The 24,802-nt window shown below is 36.4% G+C and overlaps 1 protein-coding gene across 15 annotated transcripts in view; it reads left to right on the top strand.

Moving 5' to 3' along the window:
- The window catches only part of UBR5 (ubiquitin protein ligase E3 component n-recognin 5), an 81,347-nt gene that overhangs the window by 22,409 nt on the left and 34,136 nt on the right, over positions 1–24,802 (top strand). For 12 of the 15 annotated variants that reach the window (XM_082279643.1, XM_082279640.1, XM_082279644.1 and 9 more), the window contains 11 exons: positions 282–471; positions 2,206–2,365; positions 8,926–9,075; positions 11,030–11,241; positions 15,584–15,700; positions 15,780–15,890; positions 16,615–16,769; positions 18,727–18,844; positions 19,691–19,875; positions 20,655–20,764; positions 22,347–22,459. In XM_082279643.1, the coding sequence (XP_082135769.1) occupies positions 282–471; positions 2,206–2,365; positions 8,926–9,075; positions 11,030–11,241; positions 15,584–15,700; positions 15,780–15,890; positions 16,615–16,769; positions 18,727–18,844; positions 19,691–19,875; positions 20,655–20,764; positions 22,347–22,459 (1,621 nt within the window). The remainder of the gene's footprint in view (positions 1–281; positions 472–2,205; positions 2,366–8,925; positions 9,076–11,029; positions 11,242–15,583; positions 15,701–15,779; positions 15,891–16,614; positions 16,770–18,726; positions 18,845–19,690; positions 19,876–20,654; positions 20,765–22,346; positions 22,460–24,802) is intronic. The other 3 variants (XM_082279645.1, XM_082279642.1, XM_082279652.1) reach the window with 1 other exon arrangement.

Raw genomic sequence — 24,802 nt, 5'->3', positions numbered from 1 at the left:
ATGTATACATCCATACAGCTGTATGAGTAGGAAAGAGTGCAAGTTCCAGTTGGAGTTCTGTTCTTTTATTTCTTCTGCATATTTCAGAACTTTATCAGTTTTCCTGATGTTCTTGTTCTTTCTAGTTTTGAGAGTTACTTTTATATGTTTGTCTATGAAGTCAAGCTGCAGTATTTTTCAGAGGCTATTTATAAGTTATTAATAATAAAACTAAAGACTTACTGAAGTAGGCCCCAAAGTAGGCTGTTGTATTAAATAAATAAATATTCTAAATCTTCTAGAAGTCGCTGGAGTTCAGGGGTTGGTGGAAGTGGAGGAGGATCTTCTGGTAGATCATCTGCTGGAGCTCGAGACTCTCGAAGGCAGACCAGAGTTATACGCACAGGACGTGACAGAGGATCTGGGCTGCTGGGGAGTCAACCACAGCCAGTGATTCCAGCATCAGTCATTCCAGAGGAACTAATTTCACAGGTATGTGAACTAGAAACTGCTTGTTGCCAAAAGCTTGGAGAGCTTCTCACAGTGTGTGTACAGGAATGTGTTGTAGTAGTGCCTTTTCTCCAAGGAGTAATGGCATATAATTGAAGAAATTGACTTTCCCTAGCTGACTTGGTTTTATTCTTAAATACATAGTGGAAGTGATAGACTTTTGGATTCTAGAATTTTCATTTCCCAAACTTCCCCCAAGACACGTATATGTTTAATGTAGATAAGGAAGGCCATGTTTGGTTGCAGAGGGGAGATTTAGTGAGAAAATCAAATACTTGAGAATAGTATCAAATGTTAAGTTTCTTGAAGGAATGTAATGAAGGAGGGCAGATTGACTTTTTCTTGTTTGATAGAAGGAGTGATCCATTTTAGATGTAAATGAAAGACATTAAACATATTTAATCTCTTTAAAATACTGATAATTTTTCTTCATGTACACCTCTACTTAATTTTTTATAGATGTGACTTTTATGAATATTGGGTATAAATTGCTCTGCTTTTGCCTTTTAATGCATTAAAGCCTGAAGAAGCTGTTAAGCGTGTTAAAACATTTTCCTCCATATTTGAAGAAAAGAATACATTCAAAATATGTGATTAGTTAATTCATTTTAACTATTAGCTTAGAACTAGTTGCTGGTCTACATTCAAAATGCAGATATTATTTGCTAGGCCAAAGATAATCTGCTTTGCTTCTTCCCTTGCTGTGATATTTTGCTTTCCCTTCTTTTTTTCTTTTTTTTTCTTTTTTAAATAGTGTACTTTGTTTACCTTTAAAGCAGAAGGTGTCTAAAACATTTCTGAGGTAACTGTAAAGCAGAGCAATAGGAAAGATCTTCAGAGATGATCTGTAAATTCTAGGGTGTCTCAAAAATCTGTAAACTTCTGGCATAGAATGTTAAGACAAAAAATTTGCCTTTATGTGCTGTTAAAACATCCCAGGTTTTTTTTGCATGCCAACAGACCATTTTACTTGGTGCCTTATTTTTACTCTGTTGTGAAAATACTCAGTACTTGTTTCTTACATTCTCTTGTTTGTGATCTTTCAAAACTCTCATCATCTCTGACATTCAGTAGAGGGTAATATGGCAAACAAAGTGCTCTGAGTCCTAGGCTTAGTGGAATAAACCAGAGTTTCTCTGGTTTTTTTTAAATTCATTGCATCTAATGCTTGGAAGGTTTTATCTGCATTTGCACTTTGTTAATAAAAACTGAAATGTTGCAAAAACTGCTGAAGATAAACCTTTAGAAGCAGAATGATGAGAAAAATACGGTCAGTGAGGTGGTTTTGTTTGAAGGGCAGTGGAAAGAGAAACCAGTGTAAAAGACAGGGATTGAGGTGTAGTTTTGACACAGCAGTTGATTGCAAACTCCATTGTTTGACATACTAAGTTTTATAGAAACATACAGAACATTCTCAAAAACCAGACTTTGCTTATTATTTAAATACAGCATTAAACATTCCAAGAAGTAGATTCTAAGGTTCCATTAGAAAATTTAGCACCTAAGTTGGAATTCAGTGGCCTGACTGGAACTGAGAGAAGGCTGGGTGTCTAGTGCAGGATACTGTGAAAAACTGATAAGAGCCCCTGTGTCTGTATGTGTCCTATTATTGACTTTTGATTCTTACTAGATTTCTTTTAGAATTAAGCCTTCTCTTATGAATGGTGATTGGTGAGCTGAGAATGACCAGTGACCAATTCTACTCTGCTCTTACAGGCACAAGTTGTTTTACAAGGGAAGTCCAGAAGTATTATTATTCGAGAACTCCAACGAACAAATCTTGATGTAAACCTTGCTGTAAATAATTTGTTGAGTCGTGATGATGAAGATGGAGATGATGGGGATGACACAGCAAGTGAATCATATCTTCCTGGAGGTTTGTATCCTGCAACTTTTGATTAAAAAAATGGCATTGCATTCTTATTTTTCTGTGTTTAAGTACTGACAGCGAGTTCCGTGCTGTGCCAGGTGTGCAGCGAAGACAATTCTTGCTTATAGGAGCAAAGTCTAAAGATGTACAAAACAAAAGATGGACTGGGATGTCTTGAGGGATTAGGATAGCCACTGAAGAATAATTGTTGATACTGTTTGTGGGGGGCATGAAAGTTATATTTTCTTTTAGGATCCCAGGCTTTGTAACACTAGCATTACTTACGTCTATTTTGCTGCTCAATGAGATGCTGAGACTGCTGTGTGGCTTGCTCATAAAAGCTAAATCTAAAACTTTCTAGTGACTTGCATGTTTTTTACTACTAACAAATATTCTTAATATTTATACAAGTTTTTAGAGCAAAAATTATGTTTTTATAAAATCAGAAAGCCTTAGTAGAGGGCAAAACAGTTTACAGTTGTTATAGTTAGATTGAGAATTTATTCTTCATCTCAAATTCCCCTTATAAATGCTGTAGTGTTCTGGCTAGACTGGCAAAATCCTGTAATTGAAGTGCAGCTATTTTTGAAATATTGTCTGTCCCATACAATTGCTTTTTATAAAAGACTTTGAGTCTTCTTTTGCATTGGCTAAATAATTCAGGCAATCTTTTCTTGCTGAATAAACAGATTTGAAAACATAGCAGCCAAATCCAGTGTTGTGTTAGGTGCACTGCATGAAAAGAACACATCTAAACTCTGACTACATTATAGCTTTTTTTCTGTGTGTCAAAATGATGTTTTGATATTTTTCTAATAAATGTTTTTTTGGGTTTTTTTTCTGCTCATCTGGTTCACCAGGAAGGTTCATGGGCTTCGTCCATCTTTATCTTGTCAGTCATGTGATTAGACAAAGGTTATTTTTAATTTCTGCAACAAAAACTTTGTATTTCATTTTGCTTCTTCTAGTTTTAGTTGCATCTGTCAAGCATCTTTATTTTGCTGTAGAATCAAGAATCTTCTGGTGAAAGGGGTGAAAAATCTTCAATCTCCATCTTATTTTTTAGTGATGAGCTTAATAGCATTAGATGGATGCAATGGAGGAAGTAAATTCTCCTAAGTTTCCAAATGTTCAAAGCAGTTCTTAGTCTTAAACATACCCAAATGCATTCCTCCAGAGCTGGCTTTCAGAGGATAAATCACAGTTAGGAACTTCTACTGTAAATTACTGCTTTTAACCATACTAACCAGCGTTCTGCAGCATTAACTGTTCTCCGAATACCTCTTGCGATCCTAAGGATCAATTAACAGGGACCGTCTGACAACCTGTGACTGGTAACTTTCATTTGAAGGTGCCTCCACTACAGTCTGTGAGTCTCATCTATTTGAGATGGGTTAAAGTAGTGTGCAGTTTCACTGTCCTCACTGGACGTCCAGAAAAAAAAAATCCTCTTGGCTTAATTTTTAAATCTTCTTCTCTGTTTGGAGTAAACTTCCTGTAAGGGATTGCAATGTCCTAAAATTAGTTTTTCCCCTTTATTACCCCATAGAGAAATGGATCTGTTTTTTCCCAGTTTTCATGGGAAAAGATACGGAAGTGATGACTGAAATGACACTTGATCTGTCTTAACTCCAGTCTTCAAAGATGTAATTTCTGGTTTGTAGAATGTGCTGTGCCTTCTCTGTCTGTCCTAAGTTTCATGGGCAAAAATCAGTTTGTTGCACAGAAATGAATTAGTTTGGTATCTGAGTGACCAGAGGAAGTCTAGCTGAGCACTTGGCAGTGCTGTCATGACTCTACTATTGATACACTGAGTAGTAAAAATTACCAGCCTTGCTTATGTCACATGACCGTGCAAGCTAGGTTTCAGGAAAACCAAATGGCCAGAGAGAGTTGCCTATAGCTCTTTTTAAAAAGTATTTTGCTCTAGAAACTTCGCAGTCTTCTTGCTTTCACTTGTCATCTCATGTCTGGATGCCCCTTTGGAACTATAACATCATAAAAGAAAACCGATAAATGCTATATGCATTCAGTTATTAGGCTTTTTTAATGTTCTGAAAGATTAAGAACTTTTTTAAAATTATGTCAAATTATGCTTTAAAGTTTTTTGATTTTGTTCATTTCAAGCACAAAAAAAGCATGTGACAAGACAGATTTTGACTCTGGACTTCTGAGGCTTTTGCATTTCAATTGAAAGCACGTTAATTTTGTCTTTCTGCCTTCTGCATGTCTGATGCTTTGTGACCCTTAAATTTAGGGGTTACTTCTCTAAGCTTTCCAAGACAGACAAACTTTTTTTAAAGCACTTTGCATATGATTTAAAAAATAGTAATAAAATCATTAATAAGCTGAGATACTTTCCAAGTACTTTGAATTTAATAAATTTTTGTTTAGTGGATCATAATTTCATTAATGTATCAGTTGTGATGATTCCAGTTAGTACTGTAAAGGTTATGGATCTAACTTTTTTTGAGGTGCCAAAACACATGTTTCAGTTCTTCCTGAATTCTTCAAAATGTCTTAAGTGAAGAACAGAACTCTACTTTTCTGTACAGATTGCCATCAATGAGTCTCTGTTAAATACTTGTTTTTGGACCCCAGTGTACTTTGATTTTTGGCTTCTCTAATCTAATTCTGTTTCTTTTGTTTTATGATAGTTAGCAGAGAGGAATATGGGTTCATTTGTTTGATAACAAATACATAAGGAGAATAAGATAAAAAGATCTGTAGAACAAGATCATTTAGCATGGAAAAGACTTGACAACCTCTGTGAGGCTCATATCAAGTTGTAATAGAGGGTTCTTCTGGGCTTTATGTTCTGTTAATATTCTGAATAGAGATGCTATAGATGTTAAAATGTTTTGTTGTTTGTGTAGTTCAGATGAGTGCATATTTGCTCAGTAACTTCTGCATGGTGCAGTGCGTTCTCACTAGTGGGACTTGTGAAACGTGGGTTTGACAACATCCAGGCTGCTTTGCAGAGAGGAGAGATGGGCTGGTGTCGCAGCAGGACTTACTGTGCTGGCTTCCAGTGAGGGGAGATGGGAACTGCAGCATAGTGTAGGATCAGCTCAGTGGTTTGCCTTTGGGGAAAACAATTAGATAATGGGGTTGGGGTTTTTTTCTGGTTTTGTTGTTGTGGTTTTGTTTTCTTTGTTGTTGGGTTGTTTTTTTTCCTCTGTTTTTGTGAACTTCAAGTTGGGTAATATTTTGAATAACTATTATCTTATCAAGAATGAATTCTGGAGTTCTGTTTTAGTCTAGTTTCCTAGGAAACCAAAACAAATGTTTCTCTCCCTTCACTGTCACAGTTTTGCCAGTTTAATCCAAACTCGAAAGAGGAGGAGGTACTGAACACATTGAATCCTTGAGTATTTCATAAAAGTGTGCAGCTGAGAAGAGGGGAGAGAACTTACGATTGTCCCTTAAGGGAAAAGGTTTAAAGTGAGCTCTACTTGAGATCAGAATTGATCTAAGCAATGCCTTCAGTTAATGAATCCAGTGATGATGCTATTTGAATTGCTGCTTTTGTGCATACTGAAAACCAGGGGGGTTTATTGATGGGTTTTTTTGGTGTGGGTATTTTGTTTTGTTTTGTTTCTTTCCTCTGAACTGGATATCCTTTTCCTTCTAATTTTCTGTGGTATTTAGTAGTGAATCATGGGTATTTTCTTACGAAAATAGGTTCATCAGAAGTATCACATCTAGATGTGAAGGGAGCAGTCTGATTCTGGTCTCACACAGCACAATGAATCATATAATCCCATGGGTTTTGTCTGAAGAGCAGGAAAATAAAGTCATAGAGAATGTTTTTTGGGGGTTTTTTTTGGTTTTGGTTTTTTTTTTTTTTCTTTTTAAACTCCGAATTCTTAAACTGGATGTAGCCTTGCAGTATCTGTGTTTTCACAGCGCTAAAAAAATTCCAGTGATGTTTGAAGGGGAGTGGATTTGGCTCCTATCCCTACTGGTTTTAGCACCTTTCTTTGCTGATATAGAAAATGGAAGAAGGGGGATCTCTTTCAGAAATACTGGAAGAAAATTAAAATCTGGTTTGAAGCTGAAATAAGAGGGTAAGAAAAGGCTTAATTTCGTTACTCATCTTAATGCGTATTTAGCCCAAACCCACATAGTTTTGGTTCTTACGTCTGATAGCTTGAATTTTTACTTTCTTTTTTTTTTGGAAACACAGCTAAACTCAAGATGCCTGACATGGTGGAAGGTGTGTGTGTGTGTCACAAGTTAGTGTGTGTTTTCTGTCAAGAGGATTTCTCACTTAGCTTGCCTTAAAAAAAAGAATCCAGTATTGTCCATTTTGAATGAGGGTGGAGAGTTCTTTTCTGTACTGGGCAATTTGGTTCCTAGAAAGAGATCAAAGTTCTTTGCAGTTTTTTTCCTGGATACTGACCAAAAGATATCAGAACTAGTTGCTAGACTATGGAGGGGTTGGAGCTTACCTAGGAAAAGATGGTTGTGGTGATTGTGGGAGGAGGGAAGAGGGAGCAGTATGTCAGTATTGGGAAATACAACAGAATCTCATCTGTGTTCACAGCTCTGAAAGTCTGTTACTTACGAGTTGACACTGAAGGTGAGCTGTACTGCAGCTTTATCATTGTGAAAAGCAAGTAGCAGGCAGGGTAAGGGTACTCTGAGTGATCGGAATTGTTTTAGATAGAGCCTGTTTGCCAGGCATGGCAAATTCATGTGAATTTTTTTTCTAAGATTTCCAAGCAGTTTGCCATGGATGGCTTCCTGAAGTGTGCCGCGTGAACTATGGGGTCCCAAATGGTGTCCTTTTAGAAGCATAGTCTACACCTGAGCGGGTTACTTAATTAATGCAAAAAGTGTTCATGTAGGTCTTGCCTTGAAATCGAGTGTGCTCACAGGTTACAGTGCTGTTTTTCTGTGGACAGTCAGTGGTATGTGTTACATTTCCTTGTAGATGAGAGTTTAGAAATACAAGGATGAATATTCTGATGTTCAGGGATGTGAAAGTCTTAAGTGAATTAATACCAGCTCTAAGAGCAGATTTATGGCTCCTTTTCAGTTTTTTGATACCCTCTACTTTGTGTTCCTCCCTCCATTTCATTCCAGACGCTGAGAAAAAGACCCATAATAATCAGTTCCTGCTGTTAAGAATGCTTGTTTTCTAGTCACTATTTTGTTTTATGCTTGTGAGATAAAGGCTGAGAACTGGATTTGCAGAAATTCTGTGTGCTCCTTCCATGTTTCCTGAAGAGGGTTTGTGTATAGCCTCACATGAGCTTCCTGGGTGGTTTAAGCAGATGCGGTTGTCCTGCTGCCAGAAGGCACTATCCTGCCATTCCCTTGCATGGGGGTGAGGTTTGTGTGCCTGTATGGGCTAGTGAAACCTAATTTGGGAAGCCTAATTTCTTTTTTTTGTTTGTTTTAACTCAGATTTGCTTGAAAGTTTGGGAAGGGCAAGAACTATCTTCTTTGGCAGCAAGCAGTAGGGTCTGGTCAGGTTTGCAGAATGTGGTGAGGCTTCACCTTTGGGGCTCTGGTTACTCCATTATGTCAGTCTGAAGATCCATTCCCACATTACTTCTATACCGAATGAACTCTTTCAAGCCAGGTGAATGCACTAGTTGTAGATTTAGAAATCCCCCCTTGTCCCAAGAAGGTGCCTGCCACAGGGATGAAGGAGGGAAGTACGACTGCCCTTTTGTAGCAAGATGGTTGTCAGGTTCAGTTGTACTGCCAGTCCATATTGCTGGACTTCAGTAAGTCACATGAATTTCCAGTAGCCTCTTTTGTGTGTGGATAGAAGCTATAGTTTAGTTAATGGAAGGAGATTGTTTTGCATTTTAATGATGATCATTACTTCAGGGAAACTCAAGTTTTCTAACATAGAAGGTAGGGCAGTCACAGTGTTTAATTTAAGTTCAACTTCTTGGTTTGGTTGGGTCTTTTTTTTTCAAACTGCATTGTATTAAAACATTATGCTTTTCCCAGGTAACTGTTGTTGTTGTTCATGTAGCTACCATTTAAAGCTTTGTGCTGAGAGCTGCAAGTTACTAGCTTGTGAATTAAATGAGTACCTCATTCTCTGAAAGAAACATTCCATGGAGAAACGTACAGTCTTTGGCATCAAAGACGTGGCTGTGTGAAGGCTGCCCTTCTCCGTCAGCTCTGTCCTCCCTTCATTCTAGGTCATCTTGGGAGTTCTGCATTACGTGCATGACTGTGTGTGCACATGAGTGTATATGTCTCTTATTTTAGTGCTTTGTTCTTTCAAGTGACAGTCAAAAGTTTGAATTTCTGGGATATAGAACAATATGTTTTGGGAAAGTCTTGTTTGGGAAATGTGGTTAGATAAGTGACAGAGCAGTTCTTTCAGGGAAACTGGTTTTGTTCACTAGTTCACTAAGCTTGATTGTAAATGTAGTTGCATAGGAGGCACATGAGTTTGCACTGGTGAATCTGAAGAGCAGAAATTCAATTAATAGATAGGATTTTTTTGTTTGATATTTGTTTAGTTGATGGTCTCTCTAGCTGATGTTTTAAGTAGCTGATTATTCACTTAAGACCCTTGTCTCCTCTTATAGAGGATCTTATGTCTCTTCTGGATGCTGACATACATTCTGCTCACCCAAGTGTCATTATTGATGCTGATGCTATGTTTTCAGAAGATATTAGTTACTTTGGTTATCCATCCTTTCGGCGCTCATCACTTTCCAGGCTAGGCTCATCCAGAGGTAATTTTGCACCTTTTTTCTTTGTAATAAGTAGTTTGCTGTGGAAAAAGCTAGTGATAGTACACACTGGTGGTTTAGATGCTGATTTAATGTGAAAGTAGACTGTGATATGTTGTCAAATACAGAGTAGACAAGTAGACTGTTACTCATCAAAATTATTAATGAATTCTGACTATTAGCAGGTAAGTTCTGCAAGAACGCTGGTCATCATGTGTTTTAAATCTAATTGTTGATCATTGGTGTTGCAAGGTGTTAGAAAATTTTTGCATGTTAAGTTTATTTTAAGCTGTAGTGTATGTACCTACTAATACATAGATTGCATTCCAAATATTTAATTTGGCTCAAAAATTAGTAATAATCGATGACATGCAGCATTCTTAATACTTTTTTTTTTTTCTTCTTTCTTTCTTTTGGGTTGCTCTTTGTACACTGTTCTTCACATTTCCTTAGTTGTTCCATGACAGAAGTTAACTTTATGGAATGAGGAACTTTAGATGATAAAGAGGGAGAACAAATCTAAATTTTACTTTCTGGAAGTGTTTTTATAGTTGGATAAGGAGAACTATTGGCAGGTGATAAAAAAAGCTCCTTGAGCAGTGTTAGGGCATTTTTTCTTTTAAGCATTAGACACTTAAAAGATTTATAACAGACCATGCAGCAATTTCCTGTCTTTTTGAAGCTGTTGCCACAAATGCCTAGGGTATTTCCAAACTGTTAATCCAACCTCTGGTGTGATTGTTTATTTAGTACAGCTTTGTTGCCTTTCATGAACATGTTTTATATATTAATTGCTGAACATGTAAGTTCCTGTTACAAAATTATTAGTCAGGGGTCAGTGTGATGTTTGCTAGAAAGTAAGTACAGTACTTATGTGAAATACATCTGTAAGACAGACTGTCGTGTTTGGCTTATGTAAAAGCTCTCCCATTTGTCTAATACAGCAAAAAGCCCAAGACTTGGCATAATCCATTGACACTATGATATAATAATGTGGTCATCTCGTATATGTAATTTCAGTTGATTTTTGTGAGCATAAGTGAGGTACTTCATAGGTTAAATGCATTTATGTGCATGTGCAAATATTCAGCATCTGACATAACTCCTTCTAAATTCCTCCTTTTTTTTCCTTTTCTAAGGTTATTCTATATAAGACGTTACCACGAATTTTATAATCCTTATTTTCCATGCATAGTTGACTCGTGGAAAGTTAGTTTGATTACCTGATTTAAAAAATTTTTCTGCATGAGCGAACTGCAGAGTACTGGCTTTAGACAGTTTATAGGCCAATTGGAGGGGAAGCATTTTGGTAAGGAACATTTTCTATGAGGATCCTTTTAAAAACCTGTCTGACTCTTGAAAAGTTTTCATTTGATCTACTCAAAGCAGATACGCTTTAATTTATTAAATCCAGTCCTATTAAATCCTGGAATATTGCTTTAAACAAAAGGGGTTGGATTATCAAACATGTATGAGAGCTTTTTTTAATGCTTGCTTTCTTTAACCTTTTCAAATTACTGTTTTTCTGGGAAAGTTGTTACGAAACTCTCTAATAAAAACTCTTTTTTGGTTTGCATAAAGATATCTGACAGACTATATAGACTTAAGATTCTTTTATTATTGTAACTACATTGATAAAACCACGGAACTGTGCATATTGTACTAGAAAACTTTAAATAGCAATGTAAAATGTATTTGGCCTCTTACGATGTAAGTGAAATTGCTCTAGCATTTTTTCATAGTGCACAAAACTGTAAGCCTTTATTTCTAGCTTATTTTATGTTTAGTAATTCTAAAGTACATATTCTTGAAAGAGTTAATATATTGAATGTTGCATGTCAGGACTATATTTTTAATCTGTGTGAGTAGATTTAACTGCTGTTAGTTGCATCCTGAAGGGTCTTTACTAGAGAGTGGCTTACTTTTATCCCACTGGTGTGACCCAATTGCATACCAGTTCTCCTTCTTCCCTTAGAGAGAGACTCTGAGCTGTTGCGTGAACGTGAGTCCGTTTTACGTTTGCGTGAACGAAGGTGGCTTGATGGAGCCTCATTTGATAATGAAAGAGGCTCAACAAGTAAGGAAGGGGAACCAAACCTGGACAAGAAGAATACACCTGTTCAAAGTCCTGTTTCTTTAGGAGAAGACTTGCAGTGGTGGCCAGATAAGGTATGGAATTTTTTTAATCTATTATTTGCATGCTGTGCAACAGATCTGGGTTTTTTTCCCAAATAAATACTGTGTGTTTCCTTTTTGACTATCACATCTTAGTTTTGTGAGATAAGGTAATAAAGCATATTCCTTATTATGCACATAAGTTATACATAATTAATTACATCCTTATAGCTGCACTTCTGTTACTACTGTTTTAATTTTCTTCTCGGTGTATTTTCAAGACACTGCTATAGACCAGAAGGCTTGGGGTTTTTTTTCTTCTTTCTTTTATTTACTTGGGTGCTCAAAGCATTTAATTGGCAGTAGGAAATTCATGAAACAATCTAAGTATACTTCATCAAGGAAACATTTTTTGATAAGCATTATTATTCCTAGAGATACTTAAAGTTTGAATGGATTGGGCTTTTAAACTACAGTGGTAAAAATTGGCATTTATTTGCAGTTGTGTTTTGAGTTGATCAGTAACTTGGTTGCTCCTTCAAAATCCTTTGGCTTTGATTAGCTGGTTTTCTTTGTAACCTTAATTCCATTTTCAAGGCAAGAAGTAATTACCACAGGAGATAAAAGTAGTAGAAAAACCAGCTGTATGTTGCTAATTGAATATCTGTAGTCATTGCATTTATGGATTACCTATATGTTTGGGGAGATGACTTTTAAAAATCCTAAATAAAATAAAACCCAAACCAACCAACCAAACCAAAAAGCTTCCTAAGAATGGAAGGATCATCTATGTTTATTAGACCAAATTTTATGGACTTGATCTGGTGTTCCCATTTCTGTCTGTCTGCAGGATCTGTGAGGTTGCTTTTTTGATCTGTCACACTTCGCTTTTCTGTGTCTCTGTTCATTTCAGACTAAATCTAGATAGCTTGAGAAGGGAGGTGAATATAGAGGCTTATTTCTGCTTACAGCAGCATGACTATAGATGCTATTGCCTTCTTTTGGGCATTTAAACGGAGAAATTAAGAGACCTAAAAAGAATGTTTGTCTAATAGTTGCTCTCTACCAGATCTTTAATGTTTAAACTGTTTTTTGTTTGTTTGTTTTTGGATTTGTTGTTGGTTTGGTTTTGTTTTGTTTTTCCTCATCTAGTAGCATTGAACTTCTCTGTCAGTGAAAGTTGGCAGCTTTTGTCCCGCTAGCTTAGAATGAGAAAATCTAGCTTGGGTAGAGAGACATTTCAGGAATTTAACATCAAAGAATAAACATAGTTTAGATTTGGGATATTGACTCATCATCTGTGTTTTGGTAATGTTACTATGGCCATTATTACTGGTGTGGGTTTTTTTTTTTTTTAATTTTGCTGTGATATCTAACTGTATGCCTGTGCAGTTTATATATGCTGAACTGCTTCCCACTTACCTGTTTGCATATGCACTCTTATAAACCCTAGCTTCTGGGCTTCCAGTTAAATGAAGGTGTCTTACTGGAAAGGCCTTCCATTTTTATCCAAAAGTAATTAAAGTTTCCATCATTTCCTTCAGCTGAACATTGATAAGAAATGGTTCTGTGTCTTTCTTACTATAGCCCCAGTATGATTTTTTTAGTATTTTCCAACAGAAATTCTTCAAGGTGAAAATCCTGAGGGAGATGGTTTAGCAGAGAGGTCAGTTCAGATGTTTCTTCCATTTTGGAAAACAGGAAGGAGGTCTTGAAATGTTAAGCTGGGGGCAAGTTAAAGCACACAATAAACCACTACAAAAGAACCAGTCATGTTTGCAAATATTTGTCCTTCATTTTTCATTATTTTGACCTTTAGCATTTGAGGCAGAACTGTAGTAGGCTGTGATAAGGGTGGTTAACTTTTGTTTGTGGGAGGTGAAGTACTGACCTGAGAGGCATGTGTGAAACATTTGGAAAGCTGATAGTGTTCCCAAATGCATCAGTTTCACCCACAATCTGGGACTGATGGTGTATAGACATATTGCACAGGTACTTGGTTTTCTCCACCAAATAAATGTCATCAACTGCTCAGGAATCCAAGTCAATGAGTACATTCTTCTGCTATTTCGAATCTTGTTGCACTAGTAGTGCTATCAGTCTACAGTTGCTGTGTCAGCCTTGTGCCATGTGTATCAGAGCCACACTGTAGTAATGGCAAGTATGGCTGGTTTTTCCCTGCTTGACTGTAAATGAGGTGCAAACCAAGCCTTTAGTTTTTTCAAGCAGGTATGTTCTGCTTAGCTATTGACATACTAAGAATTTGTCAGTGGTCTGCATCATCTTCAAGTGTGTTAATTTCTCTGGTCTGAAATCAAAATTTGCAGTTGAACAGGAGTCTCAGGTTTACAGAAGCAGAGCTGTTGTGTTGTTCCTGCATCTTTGGGCAGTTGATTGAATGGCCCCGTAGAGGTGAATGTAGCATTGATCCTGGAGCACTTAGGTCACAACTGCTAATATTTTGATGGAAGGGAGAGAAAAGTTTTGATTGGCAGGTCTCTCTAATACTCAGCTTCTGGTACAAAGCTGCTTGTTTATAAAAAATATGTTGGCAAGATGAAAAGTCATAATGAGAGTGTCTTGGAGCAAAAATTAATTGCTTTCCATACTTAACTCTGAGGCATTAGGCCAGATAACTTCTGAAGATTCATCTATGCTGATGAAGTAGAGATGTATCTCATTATACTACAGTAGGTTCTGATGACAGTTCTTTCTCAAAATGTGCAGTGTTTATGCCATGGCACGTATTAATAATCATGCTGTGGATTAGTGTTTGTGTTACTTCTGTACTGTGTTGGTAGATGCCCTCCAGAGCAAAATAGTTCTCTAATGATTTAACTAATTCTAGAGCCTTTTATCAGGGTATAAAAGAGAATTGCTTGTGATTGTTTCTGTCCTTCTGCTGCTTTTCTCTTTTTCCCAAAATATTGGTGAGCATTTGAGTGTTTGGTAAGAGCTGTACTGAATTAATCCTGTGTTACTCAAGGACACACTCACGCCTTTTGGAATGCGCACTTCTGGGCATGAAAACAGTAAAAAAATAGTGTAAATCCAGACTTACAAAACTAAAAATGTTTCCACTTTTAAACTTCTGTGGCAAAAAGTCTCCTAATTTAGGGGACAGAAGATGTACAGGATGGTGGGACTTTTTTATTGGCTGACTGAATTCAGTTTCCTGTCAGATGGCTGAAGTACATAAACATGGTGTATCTGAGAGTCAGTTAAAGATACTGATCTGGGAGATAACCACTACAGAGAAGACTAGATATCATGTACCTCTTTTTCAGATCTGTAGCTGTAGAAGACAGCATTTGATTTTATACTAGTTTAAGTTGGGGGGTTTTTTTTATTTTTTGTAAAGCTGTAAGTGGAAGAAAAATTTGACTTACTACAAGTAAGGAACTTCAGAAAGAACATGTTTGTCCTACAGCTGCACTTGCTGAGGAGCAGTGAAATGTTACAAATGTTTCTCAGTAAACAGAATTTAATGCTTTGTGAAATCACTTACATTCTCTGTAGTTTGAGATCCATTTCAGTGCAAGGAGGAGCAGGAATTTGCAAAAGTGAGGTTGTGCATAGTTGCAGCAACATTGAACCCAATCTAAGAGGGAGGAAAACAGACCTGAGAGGTCCGTGTAGGTACAGGATGAAGCAAATGAACAAAGTGATGCTATGTAAGTAGTAGAAAGACACCAGATGAGTTTTGATAAAATGTTAAAAAGGAGAAAAGGGCGAGAGGAAAAACGAATAATTAGTAACTTTTCCAGCATATTGGGTTATAGTGATGCATTATTGAGACTTGTAGTATACTGTTGGTTTGGGTTTTTTTAACTTGACATTGTTTGCAGTTATTTGCTTTCAGAAGTGAAAGATAAGAATTAACCGATGAACCAGTAAATGTGATTAATTGATTTCTTGGGTGTTGGGTAGCTTGCAAGATACCTTCCTGGCTATACTTAGCAGTGGAATAATGGAATTATGTTGCTTTTTTGTTAATTTCCAACAGCCAGAATTTCAAGCAGTAGCTTATTTTTTCAGTGTTGCAAGTCAAGAGATCTTCTCATCTTTAATTTTATGAGCAGTGTTGTGTTCTTAAAACACTGTGTAAACTCTTAATATAAACTATCCAAGTTAATTGCCATGTATGTGCTATTACTGAAGTTCAGGGAAATAATATCTATTTCTTTCTTCCTTCACTTCATCAGAAACAATGATGCTTTGTGTGTGGGGACATGCTGAGTTTGAGACAATCTGGATATATCTTTATTTTCAGGATCAACGTTCATGGGTGCTCTGGAAAAAACCAATTCCAAGTTCATTTTTTTTTTCATATGTGTGTTTTTATAGATGCATTTATAATACTGTTGTCTTAGGCTTCATATTTCTGTGTTTGTAGGATGGAACAAAGTTCATTTCTATTGGAGCTCTATATTCTGAGCTCGTGGCTGTTAGCAGTAAAGGAGAACTCTATCAATGGAAGTGGAGTGAATCAGAGCCTTACAGAAATGCACAGGTACTGTATAGCTTTAAATGTTTTCCTTCAGAATTATTTATATGCTTTGAATATCTGAAATATTTTTTTGTTTCCAAAGAATCCTTCGCTACATCATCCACGAGCCATGTTCTTGGGGTTAACCAATGAAAAGATTGTGCTGCTGTCTGCAAATAGTATTAGAGCAACTGTTGCCACGGAAAATAACAAGGTATGAAATATTTGCTGGTTGCTGAGTTTGACAAAGCTGGGTTTTCTCAATTGCTTGCAGTATATTATAGAGAAGTTGTTTCTTCAGTTTTATCTGCTCTTGAAAGTACTTAAATTCATTTGCTCATTCATTTATTTTCTTCTCCATCTGGTGTTCTGTAGAAATGCAAAAAGTTTTTAAAAAAGGAACCTGTCAGACTTACAGCTGAAACAGTGAAAAGATACTTGGTTTACCTGATTATCTGAAACACTTGACTTTTTGCTGTTACAGTAGAAACTGACACTGGTTTGAGAATAGAGAAGCTTGTTAATATTCTTTATAGATTTAGTAGAAAAATTAAGGACATTGAAGCTTTCAGTGATGTAAAGCAAGTTATCTGAATATGCTTTTCAGTCCAGTTAGGGTAAACTTGAAACTGATGTGGTAAAGACACCAACACATCCGTATACTTTTTAACAGGTTTCTCTTTTTTTTTCCCCAACCTTTTCTGTTAATGTTGAGAACTGGAAATAGAGGGGAAAACAGTTCTGAAAAGCTCTCTTTTGGGGAAAGAAAAGATGCTAAGGGGTAAATTTCCAAAGGGTATAATTGTTTTTTTGTTTTATGATATGTTTTTTTCTTCCCCCCTTTCAAAACCAGTAAATATTATGTTAAAGATGCGACTGATGTGCAACTTCTTGTTTTTCCTCTACCTTCTCTGTTCCTTTCTTTCCTTCTCCGTTAGGTTGCTACATGGGTAGATGAAACTTTAAGCTCCGTAGCCTCTAAATTAGAACACACTGCACAGACATACTCGGAGCTTCAGGGAGAACGGATTGTTTCTTTACATTGTTGTGCTCTTTACACGTGTGCTCAACTAGAGAACAACTTGTATTGGTGGTAAGTAATACTGTGTTTGTGTACAACAGTGTAGATGCTCTGGATGTCTTCATGTCTCTGACTCTGAGAAGCATTGCAAAACTACTGAACCACCATTGTTCTGAGTTCCGGAAATCTGCACTTGAGCTTAGGCTCCCTTTTTAAAATACATTTATTCTCTTTTTTAATGCCTAAAGCTTTTGGATCCAATTATAACATCTTTAACAGAATAAGGTCGTTGTTTTAGGAGATGTGTTTAAATGCTTTAGCATTCAGATGTATCAGTACTACACAGGATCAGAGAATAATAATAATCTTCTCTATGCCTTTCGGGCCTTTTTCAGATTATAAATATGGAACAAACTTACCCACATATGAGGTTGATGTTCCTCTCTTTGGCTCTGTTGGAAGATTTGGTCTATTAATTTGTGGTCTATATTTTAAAGAAGAGGGAAATAACATCAATTGCTCCCTCTGGAGATGTTAAAATATAACCCTTTTAAACATAAAATGTGAAATGTTAGTTAAAATATTTTAACTGACAACTTGATGATTAAGAAGGCTATGCCAAAAAAACCCAAACAAAACCAAGCAAAAAAACAAACCCTCAAAAATAATGCTTCCAAAAGGGCTCTGAAATGAGTTTCTAATTTAAGTGAATTCATTGAGTAATACTAATGCATTGCAGCATGCATTATTTTTTGGTGTGTCAGGAGTCATTGCATTATGTACCATGCCTAAAGTTCAAGTGACTTTGAGGCATGGGTGAGTTAAATACTTAATGATGAGCTGGAAATCAGAGCATTGAAAATTAATTCTATGAAACGGCTTTCTCATTAAATTCTGTTAACTCTGGAAAATATTTAAGTAGACTCGTAGCTAGACTTGTAAACTTAAACACAGACATATTTTATTCTAATTTCTAGTCCCAGATCCCAAAATTACACCTCTCTGGTTCTTGGCCCTTTCATTGTGTCATGGTCAACATGCCACACTTTAATTACTCTTTGTATAGAAACTACTAAGCCATAGCATCCAAGATATTGGCTATTAGAACCTTCCATTTTTACTGGAATAATCGGTGCAAAATACAAAAAGACTTATTAACATTTATATGTAATCTTTGGAAGCAATTTATGAACTAATATGTCTTTTTCTGGTTAAATGTGGGCTGTGGTGATTTTATGTTACCAGACTCATGCAGACAGAAGCTTCTGTTACTATTGATACCCTTAGTTACAGTGATCTGTAGTATGAGACAGGATTTCAGTTTCCAGTATTGCACGGGACTGATGCTTTTCATGTTTTACTTAACATGAAGGAGCTTCTTTAGTCCAAGCTTTTAACTGTATAAGCCACTGACTAAAACATGAAATATCAAAATAATAAGCATGCTTGACTGTGTATGCAGGCATGATTTTCAACTAAAGTGAGTGGATCCAATTACAAAAGGAGTGTTCTTTTTTCCCCCCCTTGCAGCAGATGTCTGTCGTAAGAGTCCCAGGCTCCTTCAGCCATGTCCCCAGAGAGAAAGTGAGGCTTTTAGAATTTAGAAACAAAAAAGCTTATCTTGTTCTCCAGAGTTTGCAATCTCTGGAAGTTATCACTAGTTGTGGGAATCCTCAAGTTCAGAGATGCAGCCTGCATCTTGAAAGCTGTGACTGGGGTATACCACTTGCAACAGAGGTTTTGCAGCACTTCAGACTGGAAGGGAAGCCATTTGGCAGTGAAATAACTTGTGGGCTCTGCCTCTTCCACCTCCTCCTAGTAAATTGGGGGAGTTGAGATGAATTTGGAAAGTGGGGGTACATACAGAAAAAGATGACGTTTCTGCAGTTCTTTGAGATTTTGGAGAAGGTGGCGCACACACTTGTATGTTTGATTGTGATTACATTAAGCAGAAGGAATAAACTGTTCAAAGTTCTGAACAAAGCTTTTCTTTCACAGCCTTTTTAAAATAACATGCATTTTTCCACAGGGGTGTAGTTCCTTTCAGCCAAAGGAAGAAAATGCTAGAAAAGGCCAGAGCAAAAAATAAAAAGCCGAAGTCTAGTGCTGGTATCTCCTCTATGCCAAACATAACTGTTGGAACCCAGGCAAGTACAGCTGTCACCAGTGGCACTTTTACCATGCTATATGATGAGCTTACAACCTGCTCTTAAAAAAACCCAGCAAAATTAATTATCACAAAAAGTTATGCACAAAAGGGATATCGATAATGTGGAATTAAAATAGTATGTTTTAATTATAGGACTGTAAATGGCTGTGTCCTGTTAGTGTTGTTACTGTTTTATAAGTATGACTATTGCTGCACACAAGAACAAGCTGTACTCATGCAAAGTACTTCTGTTTAGTTTACCTACTGATTTAATTTACCTACTGATTCTGTATTTTGAGAGAAAGTAAGTATGGACATACAATTCCCCATAGAACAAATAGCTTAGTAAATGATTAAGCATTTAAGTACCTGCAGTATTAATGTCTGGATTTGATTTATTTATGCAGTGTGATAGACCTTTGGTTTGAAGCCTTTACCAAAAGGGCTAATAACTGGTACAGAGGACTTTTTTTTGTGATTAGTACTAGAACTAATATGAGACAAAACAGCTCTTTCCCAGGGAGCACATTTCTGTTGATTCCAATACCATTCTAATTGACACTGTGATGAGTCTCTGTTATTGGAGTAATTCTTCCTTTTGTGGTTGAACATCTAAATACTGTATGTTAAACTGCTATGATATGTTTCACTGCTAAAACTGTTGCTTTCAGCTGTGAATTGCACAACAGCTTCCTTTTCTGTACATACTGCTGACTTTCCTCTTCACCTGATTCCATAAGTTTTCTATTTTGACTACTACATATGTCACCAAGAAAATAATGCACATATGATTTTCCTCAGTAGAATCCATTTTTCTCAGAGAAATAAATATTTCTATCTGTAGGTGTGTTTAAGAAATAATCCCCTCTATCATGCTGGAGCAGTTGCTTTTTCAATCAGTGCTGGAATTCCTAAAGTCGGTGTGTTAATGGAATCTGTTTGGAACATGAACGATAGCTGTCGATTTCAGCTTCGGTCCCCCGAGAGCTTGAAAAACATGGAGAAAGCCAGCAAAACTACTGAGGCAAAGTAAGTGTGGAGAACACGCGTGCATGTACACACAGATCCTTTATTTGATACTCTCTTGACCTGGGGAATAATAATGGAAAAGGAAGGTCAGATTTTTACAATTTTGAAAATTTTGCCTTCTTTATAAGATACTAGGTTTCTTTTAAACTTGGCTAGATGTGCAGAAATACTCACTGCAGGAAAGGTGTCTCAGTTGTGTGAAATCACTATGGACATGTGAAATGCAGACAGAGTATTAAATGAAGGCTTGCCTACAGTGTTCCATAAAGTTTCCAAAATTTTATATTTTAATAGCTGAAAATGGAACCGGCTGTTTTCTGGCTCTTCATGAGATTAAACAGATCTGTTTCAGCCCCTCCATAGTTTGGAAAAAAAAAATTTCGGGTTGACAATTGCCATTTAAATGTTTCTTGAAACAGATTTAAACAATTTCAAGTAAAGCTTGAAAATGCTTAGCAGTTCTGGAGTTTCAGGTTACTGTATAAAGCTAATAATTCTTCCTGCCCTCAAATGAAGCTCATCATGTTTATTTTCTGTAATAGTGTACCTATGCTCAGTTAATGTTAAAAAGCTAATCCCTGATTACACGGCATTGCACTGTTCCCAACATCAAGATTTATAGCCTTGTCAGTTGGGATGGTTGTTCAGAAGTGTGGAGTTACTTCTCTTTAAGGTATTATTAAAGGAACAATGCTGGGATACACTGACACTTTGTCCATTGTCACAGAAAAGATTTCACTTTTTTCTTTCTTCACTCTAAGTACTACCTTTTATTCTAGACCTGAAAGCAAACAGGAACCAGTGAAAACTGAGATGGGTCCTCCACCATCCCCAGCTTCCACTTGTAGTGATGCATCTTCAATAGCAAGCAGTGCATCAATGCCGTATAGTAAGTAATGTGTAGCTCAGAGTAAAAAAAATATTTGTGTATATAAGAAATTTCCATAAAAGGCAGTTCTACAGTGATTCTGTCCTAATTTCACAATCCTTTGGTCTTTCAGTCTGTACTGCAATATAGGTAAAGGTTTTGTAATAGACTTTGAATAATCGGTGTCAGTGTTAAATAAATGTATAAGCAGTGACTACTCGATGTAAGGTGTTATCTGCGCAAGCGTAGCAGTTCTCAGAATCAAAAGCATCTTTCAGGAGGTGATCAAGAGGAAGTCTGAAGATAAAGTTATGTTTAGTTGCAATGTGATAATGAGCTTCTTTGCAGCTCAGAAGTTGAACTTGTTTTGGAAAACTTCTTTAAAGATTAAGCTGCTGTTGAACAGCTTGCCTTGCAGTTGAATGTCGATGCAGAAAGCAGTAGTTTGTGTCTAATACAGAAAATGTCTAAAATACGACATTCTTTACTAACATACAAAAGCAGTCAGAGAAGAAGAAGAACTTGTGCTGAAAGGCTACATCCGAATTTGTGTAACTGGACTCCTTAAGCATTTTTTCTCTCCATTTAAACACATAAATTTATAAAATGTTAATTACAATGCTTTGTAATTTGAAGAAATGCTTTGATTTGAAGAAATCTTTTCTCTGTAGCTTTTTCTTCTAATTGTTCACAAACTGCATTAACCTAATGACTCAAATGGCCTCGTGCAGTGACTGAGAATCTCATATGCTCAGATCTGCAGTAGTCACTAATTTTACTATTGATTTCTTTTGCAGTTCATTCAACTGTAATTTTTCACTGACTACAACATTTCTTGGGCTTTTGAACTAGTGTTTGAAGTTAACTCTGCAATTAGCTTAGAAGTTCTCTGCTTCTTACTTTAAATATGTTGATAGTATTAATTACACTATATACTTGACTTAGAAGATTAAAGGTTCTTGCCAGTGTTAATTTAGCCATGTTATGTATTTAGATTTGATTCTGAGTGTACTACAGTTACTGTTCAGATAAAGTCTGCAGCAAATCTAACTGCATTGCAATTGCCATTAGCCCAAATAACTATTTTCTGCCTCATTTGCTATTCTTCCAGCATTTTACCAAGTAATCCATATGTGGTAGGCAAGCAGACTTTTTGTGAAGTTGATATAAAGCACTGTAGCAGCGGTGACTGAATGGTGTCACAGTGTCACCCGTTCTACTTACAGCACGAGTATCTGAGCCCCGCCAAAACAGGGCTTGTTCCTTGTATTTTAATTTTTTGTATTCTAATTATTGTGTTAGCTAAAATTTTAAAAAATTGTATTCTAATTACTTTTCTTAAATATCTTTAAAAATTGCTTTGCGTATCATACCAGCTTTCTAAGTGCTATAAGTCCATAGAAATGCATGAAAGTGACATGATATACTTGTTAGGTAGCTCTGACTCCTAAAGTTGTATTCTTGTTAGCCTCTTGTTAATTTCTACGTTTGACTGCTGATAATCTTTTTGGGGGAAAGGTTTGGTGCTTACTGAACATTGCATTTTGATGCTTTGATTAAGTATTTCAAGTCTTTCTTTTTGGTTATAACTTTTTTGTCTCAGAGCGACGACGATCTACTCCTGCCCCAAAAGAGGAGGAGAAAGTGAATGAAGAACAGTGGTCTCTTAGGGAAGTTGTGTTTGTGGAAGATGTTAAGAATGTTCCTGTTGGCAAGGTTTGTCTAAAATATAAAATACGCTGTCCCACTGTCTTTTGGGAGGAGGAAAAAAAAGGTTTTTCTTTTAGATAAGCTAACTGTTTAAAAAAATCATAATTTTGGGGATGCTTGAGACTGTTTCTGATGAGTATGACTTGCATTTATATTTGTCCATAACACAATGATAATAATAGAGTGGATGTGTTGTGAGTAAAACGTGATGAATCTTTAAAAATTCTGGTATTTTAAATTGAACCACAATATTAAGAAAAGCAGATGTGGTTTTATCCAAAATACTATTTTGTTGTCTTGAGCAGTAACTTCCGCATGTCCAGTGAGATTGTGAAGGGTTTCACCTGTTGTGACTGACTTTTACATATGCATAGGTAGAATATTTGGGTGAATCTCGTGTTCAGGCAACCAAAGAACAAAAATATTTTGATTAGAAATTACATGCTTCATTAACATTATTATAAAGTTATTTCATTTATTACTACAGAAAATCTCTTTGTTTAATCCTTGTAATGTTTTCATTTTTTTGTCTAATAAATCTTTGCTCTGACTCAGGAGCCATATAGGGGAAAATACTCCCTTTTCTCCCTTGGCATTGTTGTATGATGTTAGGAGGGATTAGGTCCTCTAGATAGTTCTTTGGTATGCTTTTCAAAAATAAAAGTAACAAGAAAGCCAGTAAGGTTTTCCTCAAAAGGAAAAGATTTGGTTGCTTTCTACTTGATTCATAGATTTAAAAAAATGTTACCAGAAGAGGATCAATAACTGTCCAACAGAAGGCAGCTGAAGTTAGTAAGAGTTATCTTACTTGCATCCTTAATGGATTTACTTGTGTGTCAGTGTAAGATTTGCCTTGAGCAGTATTTTTGAAAGGAGGAGGTTCACAATGAATTTTCATTATCAGGTTTAGGTCATTTATGCAGAACGAATATGGAGCAACTTAGTTCATTGTAACGATTTTGAGATCTAGTTGAAGTTGCTGAAACCACTGTTTTCCTCTTGATACCAGCTTTGGGAAAGTCCCTCTTGTCCTTAACTATCCTTCCCGTTTTAGATCCTAAGATTTTCAGTACAGAGACTGTTCTACTATTTCTGTATACAGTTGCAAAGGTGTCTGTGCATTGCATCAAGAACTACTATATTAAATATAAAAGCTTGAACTTTTATATTTTCATGGAAGTGCTAATGCTTTAAGGTTTGTCAATATATCATTTTCTCTAGTGCACTTGTTGGGCTGCTCTTAGCTAGAGAAATTGGGAGAAAACATGGAAGTGCCTGGATTTTTCTTACATACAGTATCTTGAAAATTTGAGAGATGTTTTTTATTGTTGGAGACCTTTTAGATAAAGTTGGTTACATCTAGACCTTTGTTTGTTAAGCACTTTCTGCGTAGAAACCATAGAGAAATTAGGGCTTATTAAAGACTGATGGCTGCTTATATCTAGTTTTGATGAAGACTGAGAGCATACAGAGTCCTTATTTCTGCTCATAATTAAAACATTGTCTGTCCTTTCCCCCACCCCCTTCTGCCTTAGCTTTGTTTTCCTGTTGAGAAAATTATGGTCTCAACTGGAAATTCAAAGGGCCTTGCTGTTTGGTGATAGTACAAGAAGTTCCTATATCAAGGAAGCCTGTTTTGACAGTTCTGCTTAGATATGCATGGCAGCAACTCTTTAGAGAGGCTTACAGTCTCAGAAATGACTCTGTCAGTGTGGGGTTGAATAGCTTCCCTTTCCTTCGGGGCCAGAGAAGGACAGACACACACACTTGACGAACGTCTGGATAGACTTGTCTGTATCCTTCAGTCCTAAGGGACTGAGTGGAGAACTTCATCATTGAGTGTACAGAACAGGTAACAGACCCATAAACTAACAGGTCTTTTTTCCACTGTGTACAGTCCTGTTGAAGAAGGAGCATACAAAATTTTATGGTGGGCCAAAAAAAACCAAACAGTTTTTTCCTTTGTCTTGTAGTGTAAGAGCTAATGGGAACTTAAAAAAGAAGTCAGTGTAGACTTTGTTGTTGTTGAATTGTTAGCTAATGTTTGGAATTCATTGCCACAAGAGTAGTGTTTATTTCCAAAAGTGATTTCACAAATTAATAAAAGAAAAGGTCTATCCAGGCTATTAAACATGAAGTTGTCCTGCTGTTTCCAGGAGGTGGAAGTTGGAAAGAGACCAGGGGAGTACCAGTAGGAGCTTCTCTAGTCAGTTGATGTTGGCTTCTGTTTGATGTAGGATGTTGAAATGGAGGGACCTTTGATATGATTCCGGTTACTTATGAAGTCATTAGGAAATCCAAGATTTTCAAATATCAGTAATTTTATCGAAATGACAAGGCTAATGACCA

The sequence above is a fragment of the Coloeus monedula genome (assembly GCF_965178545.1).
Source record: "Coloeus monedula genome assembly, chromosome: 1".
Classification (NCBI taxonomy): domain Eukaryota; kingdom Metazoa; phylum Chordata; class Aves; order Passeriformes; family Corvidae; genus Coloeus; species Coloeus monedula.
This window is presented reverse-complemented; position numbering and strand designations above follow the sequence as displayed.